This window comes from Alternaria metachromatica (genome assembly GCF_023757995.1).
Source record: "Alternaria metachromatica strain BMP 0045 chromosome Unknown scaffold_33, whole genome shotgun sequence".
In the NCBI taxonomy this organism is placed as follows: domain Eukaryota; kingdom Fungi; phylum Ascomycota; class Dothideomycetes; order Pleosporales; family Pleosporaceae; genus Alternaria; species Alternaria metachromatica.
Window position 1 is genome coordinate 299,626 of NW_026055524.1, and position 18,355 is coordinate 317,980.

The 18,355-nt window shown below is 55.2% G+C and overlaps 5 protein-coding genes across 5 annotated transcripts; all 5 read right to left on the reverse strand.

Annotated features, from left to right (window-relative positions):
* Positions 1–567: 567 nt before the first annotated feature.
* On the reverse strand, positions 568–929 carry J4E83_009550 (uncharacterized protein; the record flags this gene model as incomplete). Its single annotated transcript, XM_049336435.1, has 2 exons — positions 568–894; positions 921–929. The coding sequence occupies 2 exons, from the start codon at positions 927–929 to the stop codon at positions 568–570; spliced, it is 336 nt and encodes a 111-aa protein (XP_049184534.1).
* Positions 930–2,217: 1,288 nt separating this feature from the next.
* On the reverse strand, positions 2,218–4,796 carry J4E83_009551 (uncharacterized protein; the record flags this gene model as incomplete). Its single annotated transcript, XM_049336436.1, has 2 exons — positions 2,218–4,458; positions 4,788–4,796. 2 exons carry the CDS (start codon positions 4,794–4,796, stop codon positions 2,218–2,220), a joined length of 2,250 nt encoding a protein of 749 aa, XP_049184535.1.
* A 355-nt stretch (positions 4,797–5,151) lies between these two features.
* Positions 5,152–6,188, reverse strand: J4E83_009552 (uncharacterized protein; the record flags this gene model as incomplete). Its single annotated transcript, XM_049336437.1, has 2 exons — positions 5,152–5,831; positions 5,882–6,188. The coding sequence occupies 2 exons, from the start codon at positions 6,186–6,188 to the stop codon at positions 5,152–5,154; spliced, it is 987 nt and encodes a 328-aa protein (XP_049184536.1).
* A 2,441-nt stretch (positions 6,189–8,629) lies between these two features.
* J4E83_009553 (uncharacterized protein) lies at positions 8,630–11,212 on the reverse strand (the record flags this gene model as incomplete). The annotated part of the gene is made up of 4 exons (XM_049336438.1): positions 8,630–9,716; positions 9,770–9,891; positions 9,939–10,576; positions 10,630–11,212. The coding sequence occupies 4 exons, from the start codon at positions 11,210–11,212 to the stop codon at positions 8,630–8,632; spliced, it is 2,430 nt and encodes an 809-aa protein (XP_049184537.1).
* A 1,824-nt stretch (positions 11,213–13,036) lies between these two features.
* On the reverse strand, positions 13,037–16,465 carry J4E83_009554 (uncharacterized protein; the record flags this gene model as incomplete). Its single annotated transcript, XM_049336439.1, has 1 exon — positions 13,037–16,465. The coding sequence occupies one exon, from the start codon at positions 16,463–16,465 to the stop codon at positions 13,037–13,039; it is 3,429 nt and encodes a 1,142-aa protein (XP_049184538.1).
* Positions 16,466–18,355: the final 1,890 nt, after the last annotated feature.

An 18,355-nucleotide genomic window follows, 5' to 3' on the forward strand; every position in this document is an offset into this window, starting at 1 on the left:
GTCACTCCTTCTAGTACAGCATAATCCTTAATTCCTAATATCATCCACCATGCGCTGGACACTTCTCCTCTCCCTTTCAGCAGCGGTAACGCTTGCAGCTGGCAAAGTATCAACGAATGCCCGTTGCGGAAATGCGTACAATGCGTTGCCGGGAGGCATGACCTGCAAAGGTTCAAAGTGGGGTGATTGCTGTTCTCAATATGGTTACTGGTATGGCATCTAGCTTCGGTCTCGAGGGTCATCGACTGATTTCGCGTGCAGTGGAAAGACGAAAGACTACTGCGGAACTGGATGCCAGTCGTCGTTCGGTACTTGCAACGGCGTCGTCGCAACGGCGCGTACTTCGACAACATCTAGCCGCGTCAGTACTTCTACCTCGACCCGGACAGCTTCGTCGACAGCACCTTCTGCTACTGGCGCGAAGGTCAAGGTCACCACCAACGCTCGCTGTGGCAACTTGTATGGGGCATCCCCGGCGGGAATGACATGCTTAGGTGGAAAGTACGGCGACTGTTGCTCGCAGTACTCGTACTGTGGTAGCGGAAGCGCATACTGTGGAACGGGATGTCAAGCTGGATTCGGAAAGTGCGATGCGGTCGTGTCTTCGGCCAGGTCCTCCAGGTCCTCCAGCTCCAGCTCCAGCTCCAGCAGCGCTTCGTCCTCTGCCACCACTCTAGTTTCCACATCGACCAGCGAAACTACCACCAGCACCGCTTCAAGCTCGTCGACTTCTAGCTCTAGTACCGCTACGTCCTCTAGCTCCTCCCTAAATTCTGGGTCGACCAGCGAAACGACCACCAGCACCGCCTCAAGCTCGTCATCAACCGACGAATCCTCAACGTTACTTTCCTCCAGCTCGTCTTCCGGAATCTCCGTAACTCCCGAGACAGCAACCTCCACGATCACGTCAACACCCATACCCTCCCCATCTACCGCGGAGTTCTGCGGCACAAAAGGCTACATTAAAGAACAACCTTCCACCTTCACAAGCAGCCCTTTCACAACTATCGAGGATTGCCTGGCCAACTGCCGGGCTGAGAGTAGATGCGGCAGTGTAATCATCTCTGAGAGCGGGTGCTATCTCAATGAGTCGCCTATCACCAGTACAAACATCGACCTTGGGCCAGGATCCCCTTTGACATTTTACAACCGCGAGTGCGGGATAAGCGCCCCGACAACTACAGAAACACCTACCACATTGGCAACATCCACAACCTCGTCAACGCCCGCTCCATCTCCGACTGCTGCTGAACTCTGTGGCGTGGAAGGGATCGACAACATCAACCTCCAGGTCATAAAAACCTCGTCATTCACAACCAACGAGGACTGTCTAGCAAAATGTCGCGCAGAGAGTGAATGCGGTAGCTTCATCGTTTATAATGATACATGCTATCTAGCCCGGATACCCATCACCGCCACGAACGTCGACCCTAGGCCAGGATCTGGTCTCACATACTACAACCGCGATTGTGGCACTAGCGCGCCAGCAACCACCGCCGCGCCTACAACACTAGCAACTTCCACTTCCACTTCCACCACGACCCCAACTCCGACTCCCTCCGTCTGCGTCCCCGCCGCACCAACAGTATCCTGTGTCAAATACTCCAACTGCCCCCAATTCACCACCCCAATCTCCAACGCCTGCTCCGCCAACAACGCCCAATGCAAAGACAACTACTTTGTCCGCTGCGGAAACATACCCGCCGCCGGCTCGCAAGTCATCCTCTCCATTGGCGGTATCCCAAACGCAGACGTCTGCCGTCAACGGTGTGACGCGTTGAACAATTGCTCAGCGTTCGCGTTCAATTCCTCGAACTGCATCCTGTATAGCACGATCAACGGATTCATTTCGGATCCCGCTACTACCTTTATTAGGATCTGTGCGGATAGTTGTGCTGTGCAACCGGTGAAGAGGGATGAGGAGAAGAAGGATAGTGATAAGTCTGTAAGTATCGCGAAGTGGACGCAGGGGAAGAAGCATAGGGGACCTAAGGATACTTAGAGGTATACCATCGATATATAATAGCACGGTAGTTCCAAGACATCATACTTTTTGCAATCTCCCGTACCAAATTCATCCATTCTCATCTCTAAACCCAGGCCAGGAGCTCGTTCACCAACCTCTCTCTCATCCCCATCCATCCCCATCCATCCCCATCCACCCCCCTCTCCAACCCCCATCCCATCCCATCCCTCTCCATTCCATCCCCTTCCCCATCAAGAAAAAGCAACCCACGCCCCGCACACCCACGCCTCCACCGCAAGCACAAACCCCGCAATCGCCATCCCACTCCCCACCCTTTGGCTAAACTCCTTCCGTGTCAATTTCCCCTCGCCGGCACCGACTAGAATCCATGCTGCGGCTGCGAGAAGGCTGATGAGCAGGAGGATGCCCATGACGACGAGGATGCGGGGGCGGGATAGTGAGAAGGTGAGGTGGATGGTTGGTGGAGAGGGAGAGGGAGAAGGGGAAGGATGGGGGGTGTTACGTCGGGCCCAAGATATCCACGTGTACCCCTTACGTCCAATTTGGGGGTTTTTGTACAAAGCCAGTAGGTCGTCTGAAGAGGGCGTTGCAGGGTGTCTGTTCTGCGGAGATCTCAGCGCAGGATGAACATCGCGGTCGTCCTTAGTGTCGCCGTTGCCGTTGCCATGATCCCCTGTACTCCCTCTTTCAACATGTATCCCACTCAGGGTCCTCGCGCTAAACGTCCTCCGGAACCAGTTACCCGCCAACTCGCGATTCGCAGCTCTGAGCGCCAAAGCGAACGCTTCGTCGTCGAAATCGGCGGAGCGCTCTTTCCTTTTCATCTTAGGGCTGTGATCCATCCTCTTTTCGCTGCTGTTGCAGTTGCTGATACTGCTCTTGGTATAGCTGTGTTTCGGCGTCCAAGACGAGGCGTACGTTGGAATGACGATTTTGGCCAACTTCTCTTCTCTTCCTGGTGATAGGCCAGCCTGCTCTTCATCCGCGTTACCACACGCGCATGCACATCTCCCCCTCCCCATACCCCACGTCCACCTCCTCAACCCAACCATCACAACAACACCACCCTCCTCCATACTCACCCCTCCCCTCTCACCTCCACCTCCACGTCCCCTCTCCTCAGCACTACCCCTCACAACCCCCTGCGCACTCTCATTCCTCTCCCTCCGACTCCTCATATCAACTTCATCCCCATTCCCATTCCCCGTCATAAGCCCCAGAACCTCCTTTCCCTTGCGATCATCATACGGGCTCTTCGGCTCATCTGCAAACGGAAACGCACTCGTACAGCACGAGTTCAACCTCGTGTAATCCTCCGTCGTGCGGTTCGAAAGCGAGAAGTTGAGGGCCGAGAGATGGGAGTCTAGGATACTGGCGTGTTTTTGCGGGATGTAGCTAGGCTTCGGGATGAGGAGGTCATGACCTGTGTTGGTGGCTGCGGTGTTGGGGACGGGGGAGAAGGGGTTGGGTGATTTGAGGGCTGGGGAGTAGATTTGTGCGGTGCGGTGGCGGCTGGCTCTGTCGTCTTGGTCTTCACCGCTGGTTGATAAGGGGGATAGGGTGACGTGTCGGTTTGCGGAGAAAGAGGTGGATTTGGGCCAGGAGGTTGAGGAGGCGGAGTGCAGGTATGAGCGACCTGCTGCGTTTGCCATGTCGCTACTGACTCGAGGGTCTATACTCTGCGGGTCGGAACTCAAGGCTTCGAGGGCGCGCATGGTCATGACGTGGGCGTTGATGATGGAGTCTGCGAGGACGCTGTCGGATGTGCTGTTCGACGACGCGGTCCTTCTGTGCTCTCTGCGGAACGTCGGACTTTGCGGTAGAGCGGTAAGTGTGTCCTCTAGAGGTCCTGATGTAGAGAATGGTGCTGAATTGGCCGATGCCATGAGCGGAGAGTTCGGCAAAGACATGTTACTGCGTAACGAGTGTCTAGGCGAGTCGATACTCGATCTGATAGACCTGTTATCCACCAGGCGCACATTGTCCTTGTTCAGACGTGTCAGCGACATCTTTCGTGCGTGATTGGTTCCTCGACCAGAAGCTCGCTCATCGCCGGTTCCGCTATCATCAGTTCCAGAACCAGAGACATCTGCAAGATCTGCCAGTCTGGGCAGCGAGGTGATGGTACTGCGTTGCCTGTTCCTTCCGCGCTGCGCGTTCTCAGTGTCGGCGTGGATGTCGTACGGAATGTCTCTCAGACCCGGCCCTTGGCTTGTAATCGGACTCTGTATCGTTTTGCTCATCCTATCCTCCCATTCTGATTCCGAAGAGAAATCGTCGAAGAAGTCGGCACGGTGACCTAGCGCTTTCTGCATCGTTTCGCTGACGTCGGGATAAACTGATATTCGTCTCCTCTGTAAAGCTTCGACAACGCGTGGATATGCTGCCAAGGTAGGAGACAGTCTTTCGAAGGGGTGCTCGAGAAAGATGGGATGAGCCTTATCTGATTCAGTGGTACGAGACACAGGGTGCTGGTTCAAGGGCGAAAACTTCGGCGCAACAGATCTCGAGATCGATGGTGTCCGGGTTCGCGCAGTCTCCATTGTCATATCTCTCAACACCTCGATTCATCACCGAGGTAAGCCAATCTCCACACGTCATCAGGACATCCCGTCCACCTCTTAATAGTATCGACACGATAATCCCTGAAACACATACAGTACGAATACGGGAGATATAGACGAGGACAAAGGCGAAGCAAGGCATATTGACGCGGGGGGTGGTGGCGACTACCGGAGGATTGTATAGCAAACAAAGGCGGTATGCACCTGGTACTGCATGTCTACATCCGGCGCCTTACCAGGTCCATGACAGCGGTAGCGATCGCAAGGCTTTTGTCATCTTGGCCGGCTTTTGGTTGGGCGGGAAGAGTGGACTGCGGATGCAACCGCATTCCGATGGGCCCTGACTTGCACAGACCACTTGGCCGCCCAAAACCGGTACTTTGGACGTAGGGAAGGTAGGTATGTGAGAACAGTATCTATTGGCGAGTGGGACGAAGGGTGGAGTTCGCCCAGAAAGCCCCTTGCTCTATATCTAAGCGCGGAGGCGAAAACTAACAACGCCATATGCAATGCCACCAAATCGTTCGTGATCAACATGAGATGGACATGGAGTATGAAAGAAAAGCGAATCCGAAAAAGTTGAGGACGTTGGCGAAGCCCTTACTCGCCGTCGCGGTCGAACATCTTCGTCATCGCCTTTTGCGCGAGCTCTACACCGGCAAAGGTGGCTGCGTTGGCAGGTACTGCTCGTGCCATGGCTGGGCCAATACCAGGGAAGAAAGCCTTGAGCCCACCGCTCGCGTGGATGCCCTTGATGGTTCCGCTGATTGTTGGTCGGCCTTCGGCACTTTGCAACCGTGACTTGATGGTGTCGACTGGGAAGACGGGTATCCACATGGCGATACCGGCAGCACCACCAGCAACCATGACGGCGCCCATACTCAACGACCCCGGCTGACCGGTGACAGGATCTTTGGGCGTGAGACTGCGTTTGACGGTCTCGTATGTCGCAAAGTAGAGGGCTGACCCAGGGCCGTCACGCGCCAGTGTCATGGCAGAGCCGCGGTATACTGACTTGATGCCGCCCTCCTTGTATAGCTGCTTGACCACATCCATGCCACCTGCGTATTTTGGCTTCTCGCCAGGCGCCAGGTTCTTTTGTCCCTGAATCTGCAGGAGCACCTTTACGCGCTCGAAGGGTGCGGTGATGATGGTCATGGGGATAGCGCTGAAGAAACCGGCGGCGGAGACCTGTGCGACGCTGAACTGGTTGTTCTCGACCTTGGATACGCTGGATACGAGTTGCTTGCCGAGATCATAGCCCCAGAAGGACACCGCGACTGTCGATTGTCAGCCTGGGTTATTCATATACTGGTCCTCCTGTACTCACACATGGGCGTTACACCAACAAGCGGCGCAGAAACACCTGCATACAGCCCCCTAGCCAGTCCTTCCTTTGCGATGGTTTTCCGCACAACGTCCATAGCCCCGCTGTAGACGCCCTTCTCTGCCGTCTGCATGCGCACCTTGACCAGATCAAAGGGATGGCCGACCACAACAGCAAACACTCCACCCACACCTCCCGCTAGCAGCGCCCGCAGCGACTGCAGCGAAGATTTAGATGCCGCCTTGACATCTTCTTTCAGATCAGCTGTGTTGGGCAGCTTCTCAATGACCGAATCCGCCGTGTTTGACATGGTGGGAGCTGTAGTGGGGTCGCGTGGGATGAACAGGCGCGCGCAGAATCCAGATAGACGTAGTCGAGTAAGGTATGAAGACCAATGAAGCCGTCTAGAGAAAGAGCACACCTACGCGACTGCTCCCACAATGCGATGAAGAGAGAAAATGCGTGGCTGATGTGGGCGAAGGCGGATTTGGGTTTCGCATGTGCAAGCTCCAGTGCTCCGGAGAGCTGGTGCTGGGCCTACGTCGGTCCAGCGTTCGGCTGTCCATATGCCGAGGCTGATCGGCGCCGAACAACCGCGCACCTCGCGTGAAAGCCATTGACTGAAGAACGTCATGTGAGGGGTGTGAAGTGCCAAGTTCATCAAGGAGATGTTGTTTGGTTCGCACGGATGAAGAGAGCGAACGGAAGGTGTCTTACATGTGCAGAAGGAGCAATGTGGCTTCACATACAGAAAGCTTGATTCTTCGGTCCAGCGGCGCGAGACATACATCATCGCAGCCAGTGGACGCGCGATGCTGGCATTGTCTGTCACGTATTCTACTATTCTTGTCGTACTCAGAGACATCTAGGCGTAAATTCAATCCTCGCTATACCAAACTTTCACTTTCCAATCTTCTCTCCACATGTCTCGTCGGTTCTCCCATCACACTCGCGCCTGACATCAAAGCGCGGAAGAAAACACCTAACAATCACAATATTCATCACCCGCCTCACAGTCAAGCGCACGAGATCTTTCTTCCTAGCAAACATATTCCATATATATATCTGCCCCTACCGCACCTCTCTCTTCCCTCCCCTCACATCAACATTCATCAACACACATCTCTGGGGTGTGCATCACACCAGCGCTACAACCTGGACCGTGGGTCTCCCAAAGGGTTTACACGGTAGGAAGGGCCTGTAGCGGGAGGCTCTTGAAAGGGCCGGTTGGCAGAGCGGTGGGGCTGTTCAACATCGGGAGGTGAGGTATGACTTGTTTCCCTTTCCCCCTCTCTACCTTCCACCTGTTCCACGATACATTCGCGACGGAGAGCTGACATGACACAGCTGTATGGCGACTACCCAAAGAGGAGTCATTGCATACGGGGTCCGATGTCGAAGAGAAGAGAAGGGATTCCGGCACGAGACCAGAGAGACGCGGTGGAGGTGTGTGCCGGCGTTGTGTCGAACCCGTAAGAAGTTGAAACGGGTGTACACGATAGGAAAGATATTATAGGGACGCTCTTCACCGGGCTGGTTGGCAGAGAGGTGGGGCTGCCGACAGGAGTGCGAGGTATGTTCTCTCTCCTCTCCCATCTTTCTCCCTTCTCCCTTCTCGACTCGAGACATACGATGAATTGCTAACATGACACAGGGTCTCAAAGAAGGTTCTCGCAGATTATAGTGGTCTTCAAAGAAGAACCACGCTAGACGCGATGGTCCTCAAAGAAGAGCCATCATGGATGTCATTCTCCAAAGAGAGAATTGTTTTACCTGGGCGCCCAGGTCGAAGGGGTCTGTATCAGACCAGTAACCTCGAGAGGGGTCTCGTCTCAGCCAGCTTGTTGAGACGCCCTATCACATGGCACCGCGTGGTCAAAGGCTTCAAGACAAGAAGGCTGGAATGAGACCCCTCTCGAGGTTGGGGCTTCTTAACGGGAGCGGTTGGGGGAGCGGCGGGACCCTCAACATACGTATATCTTTTCGTTGGCTTTGACTCGGCTTGACTGGGGGGCTGAAGAAGAGATGGTGTCATCGATGTGGTCTGGATTCTCGTGACGTAGGCTAATGAACAAATCCATTCGAAAGCTGCATTCAACCTTTCACTATCCCAACGTCCCAGCGCCTTTACCCCACCAACTTCACTGTACACACACCAGGCACCACCGCCTCCCGCCACTGCCTTCACTGTAACCCCACCAGGCAACAGCCCCACAGCCCCCTCCCCCCTCCTCTCCCCTCCTCTCCTCCCACCTATATATTCCCCGTCTCTCACCCTCCACCTCTCTGTTCCCCTCCACAAACTGGCGTCTGCAACAGACCAGTCCCTCGGGACGGAACTCCACACGCGTTTGATCCGACAGATTATCACGTGTCACCAGGAAAGTTTACGACCGGCCGGCGTAGCTTTCCAACGGTGATGCAGATCGTCTGTCAGACGGGCGCGTGGGAGTCTGATTTCGAGGGGGGGCTTCTTAACGGGAGCGGTTGGGGGAGTGGTGGGACCCCCAATGTGTGTGGATATATGGGTTCTTTTCGTTGGTTACCTTGGCGAGTCTGGGGGGCTGAAGAAGGGAGAGAAGAAGGGATGAATTTGTGAGAAGTAGATCATTATCCATATTCATTATTACTATCCCAATCAGCCATGTATCTCTGCCATAACCCATCATTATACAAACCAAATGTTTACTTATAGTTACTAGATCGGGGAATCATGAAAAAAGAAAACAGACAGGGTAACTCTTACCCCAATCAATCCCTATTAATAACCCTCAAACTCCTCCTCGGATTCAAAAGCACACCCCTCGCCCCCCAAAAGCTCGGCTCCTGCCCATCCAACAACCCATCCACAACACTCCCCTCACTATTCCTCCTGCCCCAGCGATCCCCCTCTCCAGGCCCGCCATACGCCGTCGTAGGCATAGGCACGGCATCGCTCCCCCTCCTCGTAATATCAAAGCTACCCGCCGCAACACCCCCATGGCTACTACCGCCCAGCGTACCCGGCGGCCGCTCACTACTGTTCTTACCCGAGCTACTAGTAAAAGTACCCTGTTTCTCCGCATTCGCACGTGTTTGTACGGCCGCAGCGTGCGACTTCCAGATCTGGACTTGGCGGCGGTAGATCCAGGCGCAGAAGGCGAAGTAAGCGGCGATGATGAAGAAGACGCCTGCGATTACGCCGGCGACGATGGCGGCGATGTTGGGGCCGCTGTCGCCCGAGGAGCTGCCCTGTGGGTTTCCGTTGACGACGTTGGTGATGGTTGCGCCGTCGGGGCCCGTCATGGTGTAGGTTTGGGGTTTGCCGGTTGCGAGAGGGCCTTGGGTGGGTGTTTGGACGGGGGCGGTGAGGGTGGCGCCGCCGGTTGCTGCGCCGCCGATTACGCTTTGGACGGCTTCGGGGACGGCGTAGCCGTAGGAGCCTTCGATGCCGGCTTCGACGCCGAAACCGCGTTGGTTGATTTGTTGTGCGAGCGGGTTGCCGGTGCTGCCTTTGTCTTTAGAGTTGTAGCCTTGGAGCGCGTTTTTGCCGGTTACGGCGGTGAACTGGTCGCTCCAGCCTAGGCTGCTCATGTTAAAGACGTAGATGCCGGGCGCGTCGCAGCCGAGGTCGGTGTTGTAGCCTCCTAGGACGATCATTTGGTGGTCCCAGACTTGGCATAGATGGCCGGCACGTGGGGGAGGTATGCTGGCCTTGTCGGTACCTTGTTCGACTTCGATCCAGGAGAATGATGGAACGGAAAGGATCCACATGTCGTCGCGCTGCGTTTGGGTGTCAAGCTTGCCAGGGTCATTGAGATCTTGACCGGCGAACATGTAGATGTTGTACGATGAGCCGCTAGAGATTGTTAGTAAGGATTGCGAGTGGTAATGAGAGTAGGGTGTACTCACTCTGCAGCAGCTCCTACAACTGTACATGGGTTGACTCGGTACTTCGGCGTCTTGCCAGAAGTGCTCTGCTTGTACCATGTCGATGTCTCAATGTCGTAAACGTCGATAGTGTTCATCTGGGTCTACGGTCTGTTAGGTTCCGTTATCACAGCCTCAGCAGTCGACTTACGAAAGTAGCATTGTCACCACCCGTCAGCCCAATCAAGAGGCCCTCTTTCCCAAATCCAGGGACGTAGACAAGCGAACTATCCGCGCGTTCGGGGAAAGACGCGGTGTTTTGCAGTCCGCCATACGTGATGTTGCGCCAGACACCGTCCGAGCCAGCGGTCTTGCCATCTCCGAGCGACTCCACAGCATTGTTGCTCTGGCCCGGAAACGTAAACTCCAGCAAGCTCTTCAGATACAGTCGCGGGGTCTGAATGCTCCAGCCTTCCGTCGTGAGGAAGTCCAAATGGCCAGCGAAGTAAAAGCCCCTGCCGAGCGTAGGAACGGTAAGACCCGCACCTTCAGCGACACGTTGTACAGATTGACCGGCGTCCTCCGCCTCTTCTCCACCAGCTGAGGTCTTCGGGTCGGCGTGTTCGATCCATTGCTTGCCTCCAATATTGTATTCCCAGACTGAGTTGTTTGAAGGGTCGGCCTGCGGGCTATCGGAGAACTGGCCACCGTAGAGCCATAGCGAATCGTGCGATGCCCAGAGCTGACCGAGCGAAACAGCTGGTGGGCCCGTGGGCTTGGGGAGACCGGTCAGAGCGGGAGAGGCAACTTGCCAGGATTCGGTGAGATCGAGGGTGAGGAAGTCGTTGTCTGTATCATGTCAGCATTGAATGCGCAGGATTAAGCTGTCTCTTGTAACGTACTCCATGTATCCTCTTTCTGTTGGCCGTCGGTCGTCCTGCGGAATCCGTACATGTACAGTGTTCCGTTGACGATGGCGCTCTGTCCGCTCCACCGTCTACACGCATCGGTCGGGCTGTCTTCTCGTCTGACGAGCATCGAGCGTTCGGCGTTGGCCTGGATCAAGTTCGCCGGGATCGCGCCACCCCGTACGCCGACGTGTTTGAGGGGATTGAGTTGGATGATCGGTAGCATCAATGCCAGTAGGACACTGAGAAGGCCGAATCGATACAGCTTCGTCGGAAGAAAGGATTGCGATGTGGTAGTCATGCGCGACACGTTCTCGTTCGCCTCGTCCTCGTCGCAAACCGACTCCCAATCGTCTTCATCGTCAGCCAGCCTCTCTCCCTCTGCGCTGAAGATATCGTTCCGGCTCCTAAACCTCAGCATCTTGGCCGGTCGCAACCTCCTCAAACTCTCTCCATGTGTCGGCACCGGGCTCCTCTCCTCCATCATCTTATTCTCATCCACCAGTCCCACCTCCGTGAATATCGACATGCGGCGACCCTCGGGCCTTGTCGCGGGTTGTGGTCGAACTTGCTCCATTGCTTATTATCGCTACCAAACACGTGCGCCCAGGTGGTCGCGTGCACGTCGTGGGGTAAAAAAAGGGCCGTCCAACGTAAACGAGTCGTGTTCGCAAAGGGTTCCTCGGGTCTCGTCAGGTGGAAGGAAGCCAGCGGGTAAATGGTCAAAATGACGTCGCGGTTCAGGAACAAGGTCGGCACCCTTGACCCGGTTCTATTCGACGAGCGACGAGGGAGGACGGGTTAACAGCCGGATACTATATGTGCCGGTACGCAGGATGCACGTTCGAGGGTGAGCGGGTGGCAAGGGCCCTGGTGAGGAGGCGTAGGCTGCGGAGGACGCTGATTTGCGTGTGGCACAAACAGCCGGAATGACAATCAGCTAGGTGGAGCGAATGGATGTCACTGCAGAAGCGAGCGGGCGATGCGGATGCAGATGCAAAACGAGGGACGCGCAACCGAGAGTAACGCAACGGCCTGAACAACAGCAATAACAGACACAGCGGCGATGGAGTGAAGGATTACACTGGGTACAGTAAGATAGAAGGGGGGGAAATACGGGCACCCAAATGTGGAGTGCAGCAGTACGAACCCTAATCCTCCATCCGCCTCCGCCAGCAGCCATCCGACCCTACCTCGGAGCGCTGAAAGCGAGGACATCCTCGTTTCGTCGCCTCGCCTTCGCGCCAAAGCCGTTGACTGGCCGCGGATAGACAAGCCAACGTCATGGAGGGTGCCGGTTAGGGGAATGATCAGAAATCGCGCCATTGGCCTCGCAACGTTGCAAGCCCCGGCCGCCTTTGGTTGTAGCAGGGACCACCTGACATAAGCCAAGACAGGTGGGTACTCGAGCAGGGAACTGCCCTTCTGTGTTTGTCAGCCTGCACGAGGTGTCACCATGTAGGCGTGTGTTGTGATGTGTTCGAGGGAGTTTGTGTATGCACTCCACGACACGATGTATTTCCCTTTCCCTTGGACATCTTCATGGTGGCCAGATATCTATCACGACTTCACCACTCGGACGAAGTTTGCCCCGCGCCCACCGCCAACCCAACCCAATAGATCACACCACCCACTCACACCCGCAGACCGCGTCTATCCCAGCACCCTCCCACACATTCCATCGTACTCGGACCCTCTAAGCTCTCTAACACCTCTAGTCTCTTAACCATACGTCGTATGGGTCCCGGAGATTTCAATAGCTCGTGCAGCGTGCGTTAGCCTTTGTGCTCACACACCGTCCACCATCCACAGCCTCGTCCTTTCTACACCTGCATGCGGCTGTGGATCCACGTTTCGTGACCCTTAAAACTTTTGTGTGTAATTCTATTTTGGGGTTTGCGCTGCACCTGCATCCGACTGTGGAATGTGTTGTGTTGTTTACCGTGCCTCACCGTGTACACTGTAATGTAACTATGTTGAGGCGTTGAGCGTGGCTGTGCGGACCCGTAAACGCCGGATGTATCGACACAACGTTTACTTCGCCTTGCGTTGTTCGATGCTCGCTAGGCATATCCATGAACGGCCAGAGACGCTAGGTTTACGGTATGCGCGATGCGCTACGATAACAATGGGGGCAAAGTGAGATCTCGGGTGCCAGCCGAGGCGATGTGGCGAAGGGGCTTAGTGCGGCTGTTGGCTCGTTTAGAGAGGTCACGATGGAGGATACGGGGTGTGGGAGGAACGCTAGATATTATGCTATGCTGCACTACGCGATGGTGTATATGTTTCTTATATACTATGTACACGCGACAAATGCGTTGAGTCAAGTACGCAAAATGGACCACTGCCGCTTGAAGCGCTTGATGGCGACAAAACCCAGCAACTTGGATCAGTTCATTTCCTATGAAAGGTCGTAGTACTCGTCAATCTGCTCTCCATGCTCACTGGAGATGAAATCCATGATATCATCCACCGTCCCGTCCAAGTCATCCTCGTCCACTTCTTTGCAGTTGTCGCGGAGAAGCTGGATCAGTTGGTCCAGCGCTGTCTGCAGTACTTGCGGAGTCCAAATGTACTTGCGCTCTTCTGCTACTTCTTCCGCGATTTTGTCCCAGTTGAAGTCCCCATCTTCTTCACGATCGTCGCGATGGTTTTGCAGGCTTGCGATCAGGTCGTACTTGTCGCCCCATTGCATCTTGTCTCCAGTGGATAAAGTCTGTTTCGGGCCATCTGAATCTGTCGAAGTGGCGCCAGGCTGGACCTCCTCGCCGGTAAGCTCATCGTTCTCCGTTGGCGCTGAGACTTTACTGTCGTGCTCAGACTGATCGTCGTCCGAGTCTTGCGATGAGCTGCTCGACGCAACGCTGTGTTGATCTTCGTCGTCTTCGATTGGGTCGTCGTTCTCAATTGAGTTCCCATTCTGCTCTTGTACTTCGTCGTTGCCGTCTGTTTGCGGCTGCTCTGGGGAAATAATCGGTGCGGTGCTGAATGGTTCGTCTTCATCGGATGGTTCCTCAATCTCCTGTTCGGCGTCATCACCAGTTGTCGGCGATTGGGTACGGTTCGAGTCGAGAGCTGGATCTATCAGGGCCGGATCGATCAGAGCTGGATCTATTTGGGTTTCCTGCACAACTGGCTGGGTTTCCTCCACGACTCTGTCGGCGCCCTCTACAGGCTCAGACTGATCGTCATCTGCAAGCTCCAGATCTGCTACTGACTCCTCGGAAACCTCGAGCTCGGTGCGCTTCTCCGGTCCGTTCGATTCCAGAGTATCGCTCTTCCGGGGGCGACCGCGCTTCTGGGACGGCGGCGAGTTCTTGGGTTGCTCGTCAACATCAGCACCCTCATCCGTGTTCGCAATGATATCTCCTGACTCAGTCGGGCGGGGCGTTTGATCCTGGTTGGCTTCGGTACCTTCGCTCTTCCGTGGTCGTCCACGTTTCTTCTTCGGCGGCGAGACCTTCGACTGCTGATCGGCGTCGACCATCTCCTCGTCTGAGTTCTCAATGGCGTCCCGTATCTTGGTCGGGCGAGACTCCTCTTCGTCGTCGACTCCTGCGGCCTCGCTCTTTTTTGACTTTCTGCGTTTCTTCTTCTTCGGTGGGCTGTCCGCTTCTTTGTTGGCTTGGTGTTCTTCGTCAGAGTTGTCAACAATGTCGTCGGTCTCGGCCGTGCGGAACTTCTTGGGCTTCTTCACAACCGACCCTTCGCTCTTCCTTGGCCGTTTAGCTTTCTTCGGCGGTGGCGCGGCCTGGGCCTCTTCATCATCATCCGAGTTGTCGATGACTTCCTGTGACCTGGCAGAGTGAGGATTGGGTTTGGGTGTTGCGCCAGCCTCTCCCTTTGGCCGTCCGCGCTTCTTGGGAGTAGGCTCGGGAATCGCAGATTTAGAAGCAGCAGGTTTCTCCTTCCTCGGCTTGCGTTCGACCTCAATCTCTGGCGGGGATTCGCGCTTCTGCAGATTCCTCCACTTCTGTACAACTTGGATCCGGCTTCGGGTGTTGTCCATCTCGCGGCTAACCTGCTGCCAGTTGATGTCTTTGATCGTGTATTCGTCAATGGGTGGTAATCCTTCTTCAGCACGGTGGTCTTCGTCTCGTTGAGCGACCGTTGTGACGGCGCGGATGAAAAGCTCCTCTTCTTCTTCGTCCCAGCGCGAAGACTTGAGTTTGTCACCATATTGCAAGTAATCGCGCCACCTGTTTTGACAGTCGTGCATGGAGCGATCCCCCATGCCCACTGAAATGACCTTCCACTTGTTGGGGTGCATCCCGTAGAACTGTTTCAGCCGTTTGTCTTCCTCCTCTGTCCATACTCCTCTCTTAAATTGATGGTATGTCTGACGGATGTGTCTTCTCAATCTGTCGTGCGAGCGTTCTGTGCGGAGGTGCTTGATGTCGTCCCAGAATTCTGCGCTTTCACGCGCGTCCTCGACGTCCTGTGGCGACCACTCACTCTTGGATGATATAGTTCCATCGCCAGTGTTGAAGCTGGGGTCAGTTGGATTCCATTGTATGATGTCCACAAGCTCAGACACCTCCAAGCCTTTCCTCTGTTGGTAGTCTACGATAGCTCGACGGATGAGCTCTTCCTCGTCTGCGGTGAAGTCACCGGAGCTTCGTAGATCAGGAGGGTGTTGTAGGTCGTGCTCGGTATTTAATGCTCTTTCTGCCGCGGTGCCAGATGGGGGATCTTTCCAGGTAAAGCTGTATCTGCCGCTCTCCCGCCTTGGTTTTGCTTTCCTCGCAGATGACCGCCTCTTCTTTGTCTTCTTCTTCTCTTTGAAGTCGCTGTGATCATCACCGGACGGTGGAGCAACGTCTGCCTCATCACTGGAGACGGGCTCTCGCATGATGCTGTCCTCGTCTTCCTCTTCGCCCGACGGCTGAGCAGGCGTGCGAACCGGAGTAGGGCGAATGTCGATCATGTCCTTGTTCTTTTTTGTCTTCTTCAAACTAAGACGCGGCTTGGGGGTAGATGTCTGCGCGTTGCTCGCTTCTCCGTTCGTGGGACGCGGATCGTCGTCGGGGATCTCGTAGAGGTTTCTCGATTTCGCGACGGGGGTTTGCGGCTTCTTGATTCGTTTCAGTTTCGACTTTTGGACGGTCCGTGGTTGCTCGGCGTCCTCGTCTTCCCCGCCTCCAATGAGGTCTCGAAGTGTAGTCAGCGACTTTGGCGTACCAATCTTCCGCCGCTTAGCCGATGAGGGTGTTCCGTCAGCGTCCCTTGCAGCAGCTTTGCGTGTATGTGCGTCGTTCGACTCCGGCGCGTCCGCTTCTTGAGCGCGCTTGTGTTTCGATGCCGTATGCGAGGGTGAGGCTACCGCGTCTGCCATCATGGTCGTGTCTCCGTCCTGGTCTATGTTGTCGTCTTGCATAGCGTCGCTAACAGCCCGATCGCGCTTCGACTGCTTGCTCTGCTTGTATGTGCGTTTGCCTTTGGTTGCGCTGGACGGAATGACGTGACTGGACATGGGCGATGAAGCAGTCGGTTGCGCGGGTCGGCCGGGAATTTGGGAGTCGGGTACCTCGACTGCGGTCGAGTGGGTGAAAGCATTGGCAGCAGGCGATTCGGGCTCCGGTTGCGTCGCGGGAAAGGGAAAAGGAGATGACGCCGGAACGTCGTTCTGGGCTAGCATGCCTTTGCCTGGAGAAGTCGCGACACTCTTCTTCGTCAGACCGAGCGCGCTGTTTCGCTTGCGCTTCTTCTGAATGAGAGGAGAGGCGTCCTGGCTGCCGTCGACCTGGGAGAGGGTGCCAATGGAGCCGGCGGCGCCGATGCGCGTGCCCTTTTCGCTCATGAGTTGCTCTGACGCGGCGACGTCATCCATGTCTGGGTCTGCCACTCCAATGCGTTAGTCGTGGCTCTGGGCGGGAAGGTGCAGGTTGATGGAGCGAAAAAGTGTCCATGAAAACGCGTCGAGGCCGTCTACTCACTAAAGTGGGACCTGCGCGCCGTGGCGGGGGAAGCTACCGTCGCGGCCTCGCGCTTTGGGGAAGGAACGGGCTGAGAAGAGGAAGTACCCATCCTTCTCCTCAGATCGCTGAAGATGGCATACCCAGGGCTGGATTCGAGCATTGGCGTCGTGATAGCCTTTTGCTGTCGCGAGCTTTGTCGATAACTCCAAAAAATTGACGTGTCGCGCTGCGCGAGAGACGTTTCTGGTCCCTGACTAGCCAAAGCCGGGTTAGACTATCTCCGACCCCGGTTCACTGATACCCAGCGCTTCTCCCCACTCCCCGCTCACTCCCCTCGATCCATGTGAAACACGAAACTCGGACCGGATTCAGGGTCATAGCTACCATATCGCTACCCCCTTCCTTATGGCCTCGCAACTGCTGCATCGACCGCACTATACGCCCAAAGCCATGTCATGACAGGATCCGCTTCAACATGATGGGAGACGGACTACTCAAGCGCGTCGAGGTCGAGACTAAAACGCGGATTCAATTCATCCGTCACGTATGCGATTCGAGAACGCTCCGGTTTCCGTTGCTTGCGCAGTAGTAAAACTCGTGAACCTGGGGGCCACTCATCCGATGTGACTTGCCGATAGCATACCTACGAAGGGCATTGAGCAATCCGAGAACAACCTAAGACTACGGTTATGGTTCTTGATTGATCAAGGTTTATGTTTGTGGGTTGCCCCCCAAGTTCATACAGCATCCTCTCACTTAGCCCATCACGTCCTCTCACTTCATTGCATACTCCTTCCATGTGCCCGCCACCCATTGACACTGGTATGCATAGCTCGTAGCATCTTCTCAATAGTCCTCCTTTCAGTACCCTTTCACTCGTATTCAGAAGGAACCCCGGCGACATTAGGCCTCACAAGTCATTGCATACCCGTTCAGACACATCAACCCTCCAAATCAACTTACCGGGTTGTCAGCCAAAGAGCCGTTCGCCATTCCATTTGATCTCAAGCCAATTGAAATGGGTCAGCAACAGAAGCAGAACGAGGCTCACCATACCGAACTGCAAGCCGTACTGTCGGGCCTGGACGCAAAAATTAACGGTCTCGACGTCGCGATCGCCAGTATGATGGCGGAACAGCACACATTGAAACGCACTCGGGAATATGTTATGTCAACACACGACAAGGCACCAATTACTCTAAATGGCAACAATACTCCAGCAGATTCAGCTCCCAAATTGCCCATGAGACCTACATACCTTTCGCGCTCTCCTATAGCAAGAAAATCAAGGTCAAGTCTCCGCCAGGAAGTCCTGATTCGCAATGCCATGGAGAGAGAAAAGAGTTCGTCGCCACCAGGATCTGTTGGCTTGCTATCGAGCGTCGAGTTCGAGGCTTCCTTTCCAGATCATAACATACCCAGTAGCGACGACGATAGTAACGCAGATGGCTGTGGCGGGTACATCGATGCCAGAGGTGATGTCAGGCCATCCGTGGAAGGCATATCTTCTTCAAGTGCGGAGAAGCACCCTGCAACTTCCTCAATTACAACGACCAATACGTTCTCACGCAGCAACACGCCATCTCCAGCGAGTGAGACAAATGCATTCAGTTCATCATCTCGCAACGGTCCAGGCGCTCATTGGCGTGCGAAACGAGCGACGAAACGCAAGAGGCAGGAGAACGCCGCCAAAGCCCGAGAAGTGCGGAGGAGAAACTGCGTGATGTGAATTGAGCAGTAGCATGGCACCAGTACGGCAGCCCACAGGGGAAAAGTGTTATGCGTGCTGAGGCTGGGTCATA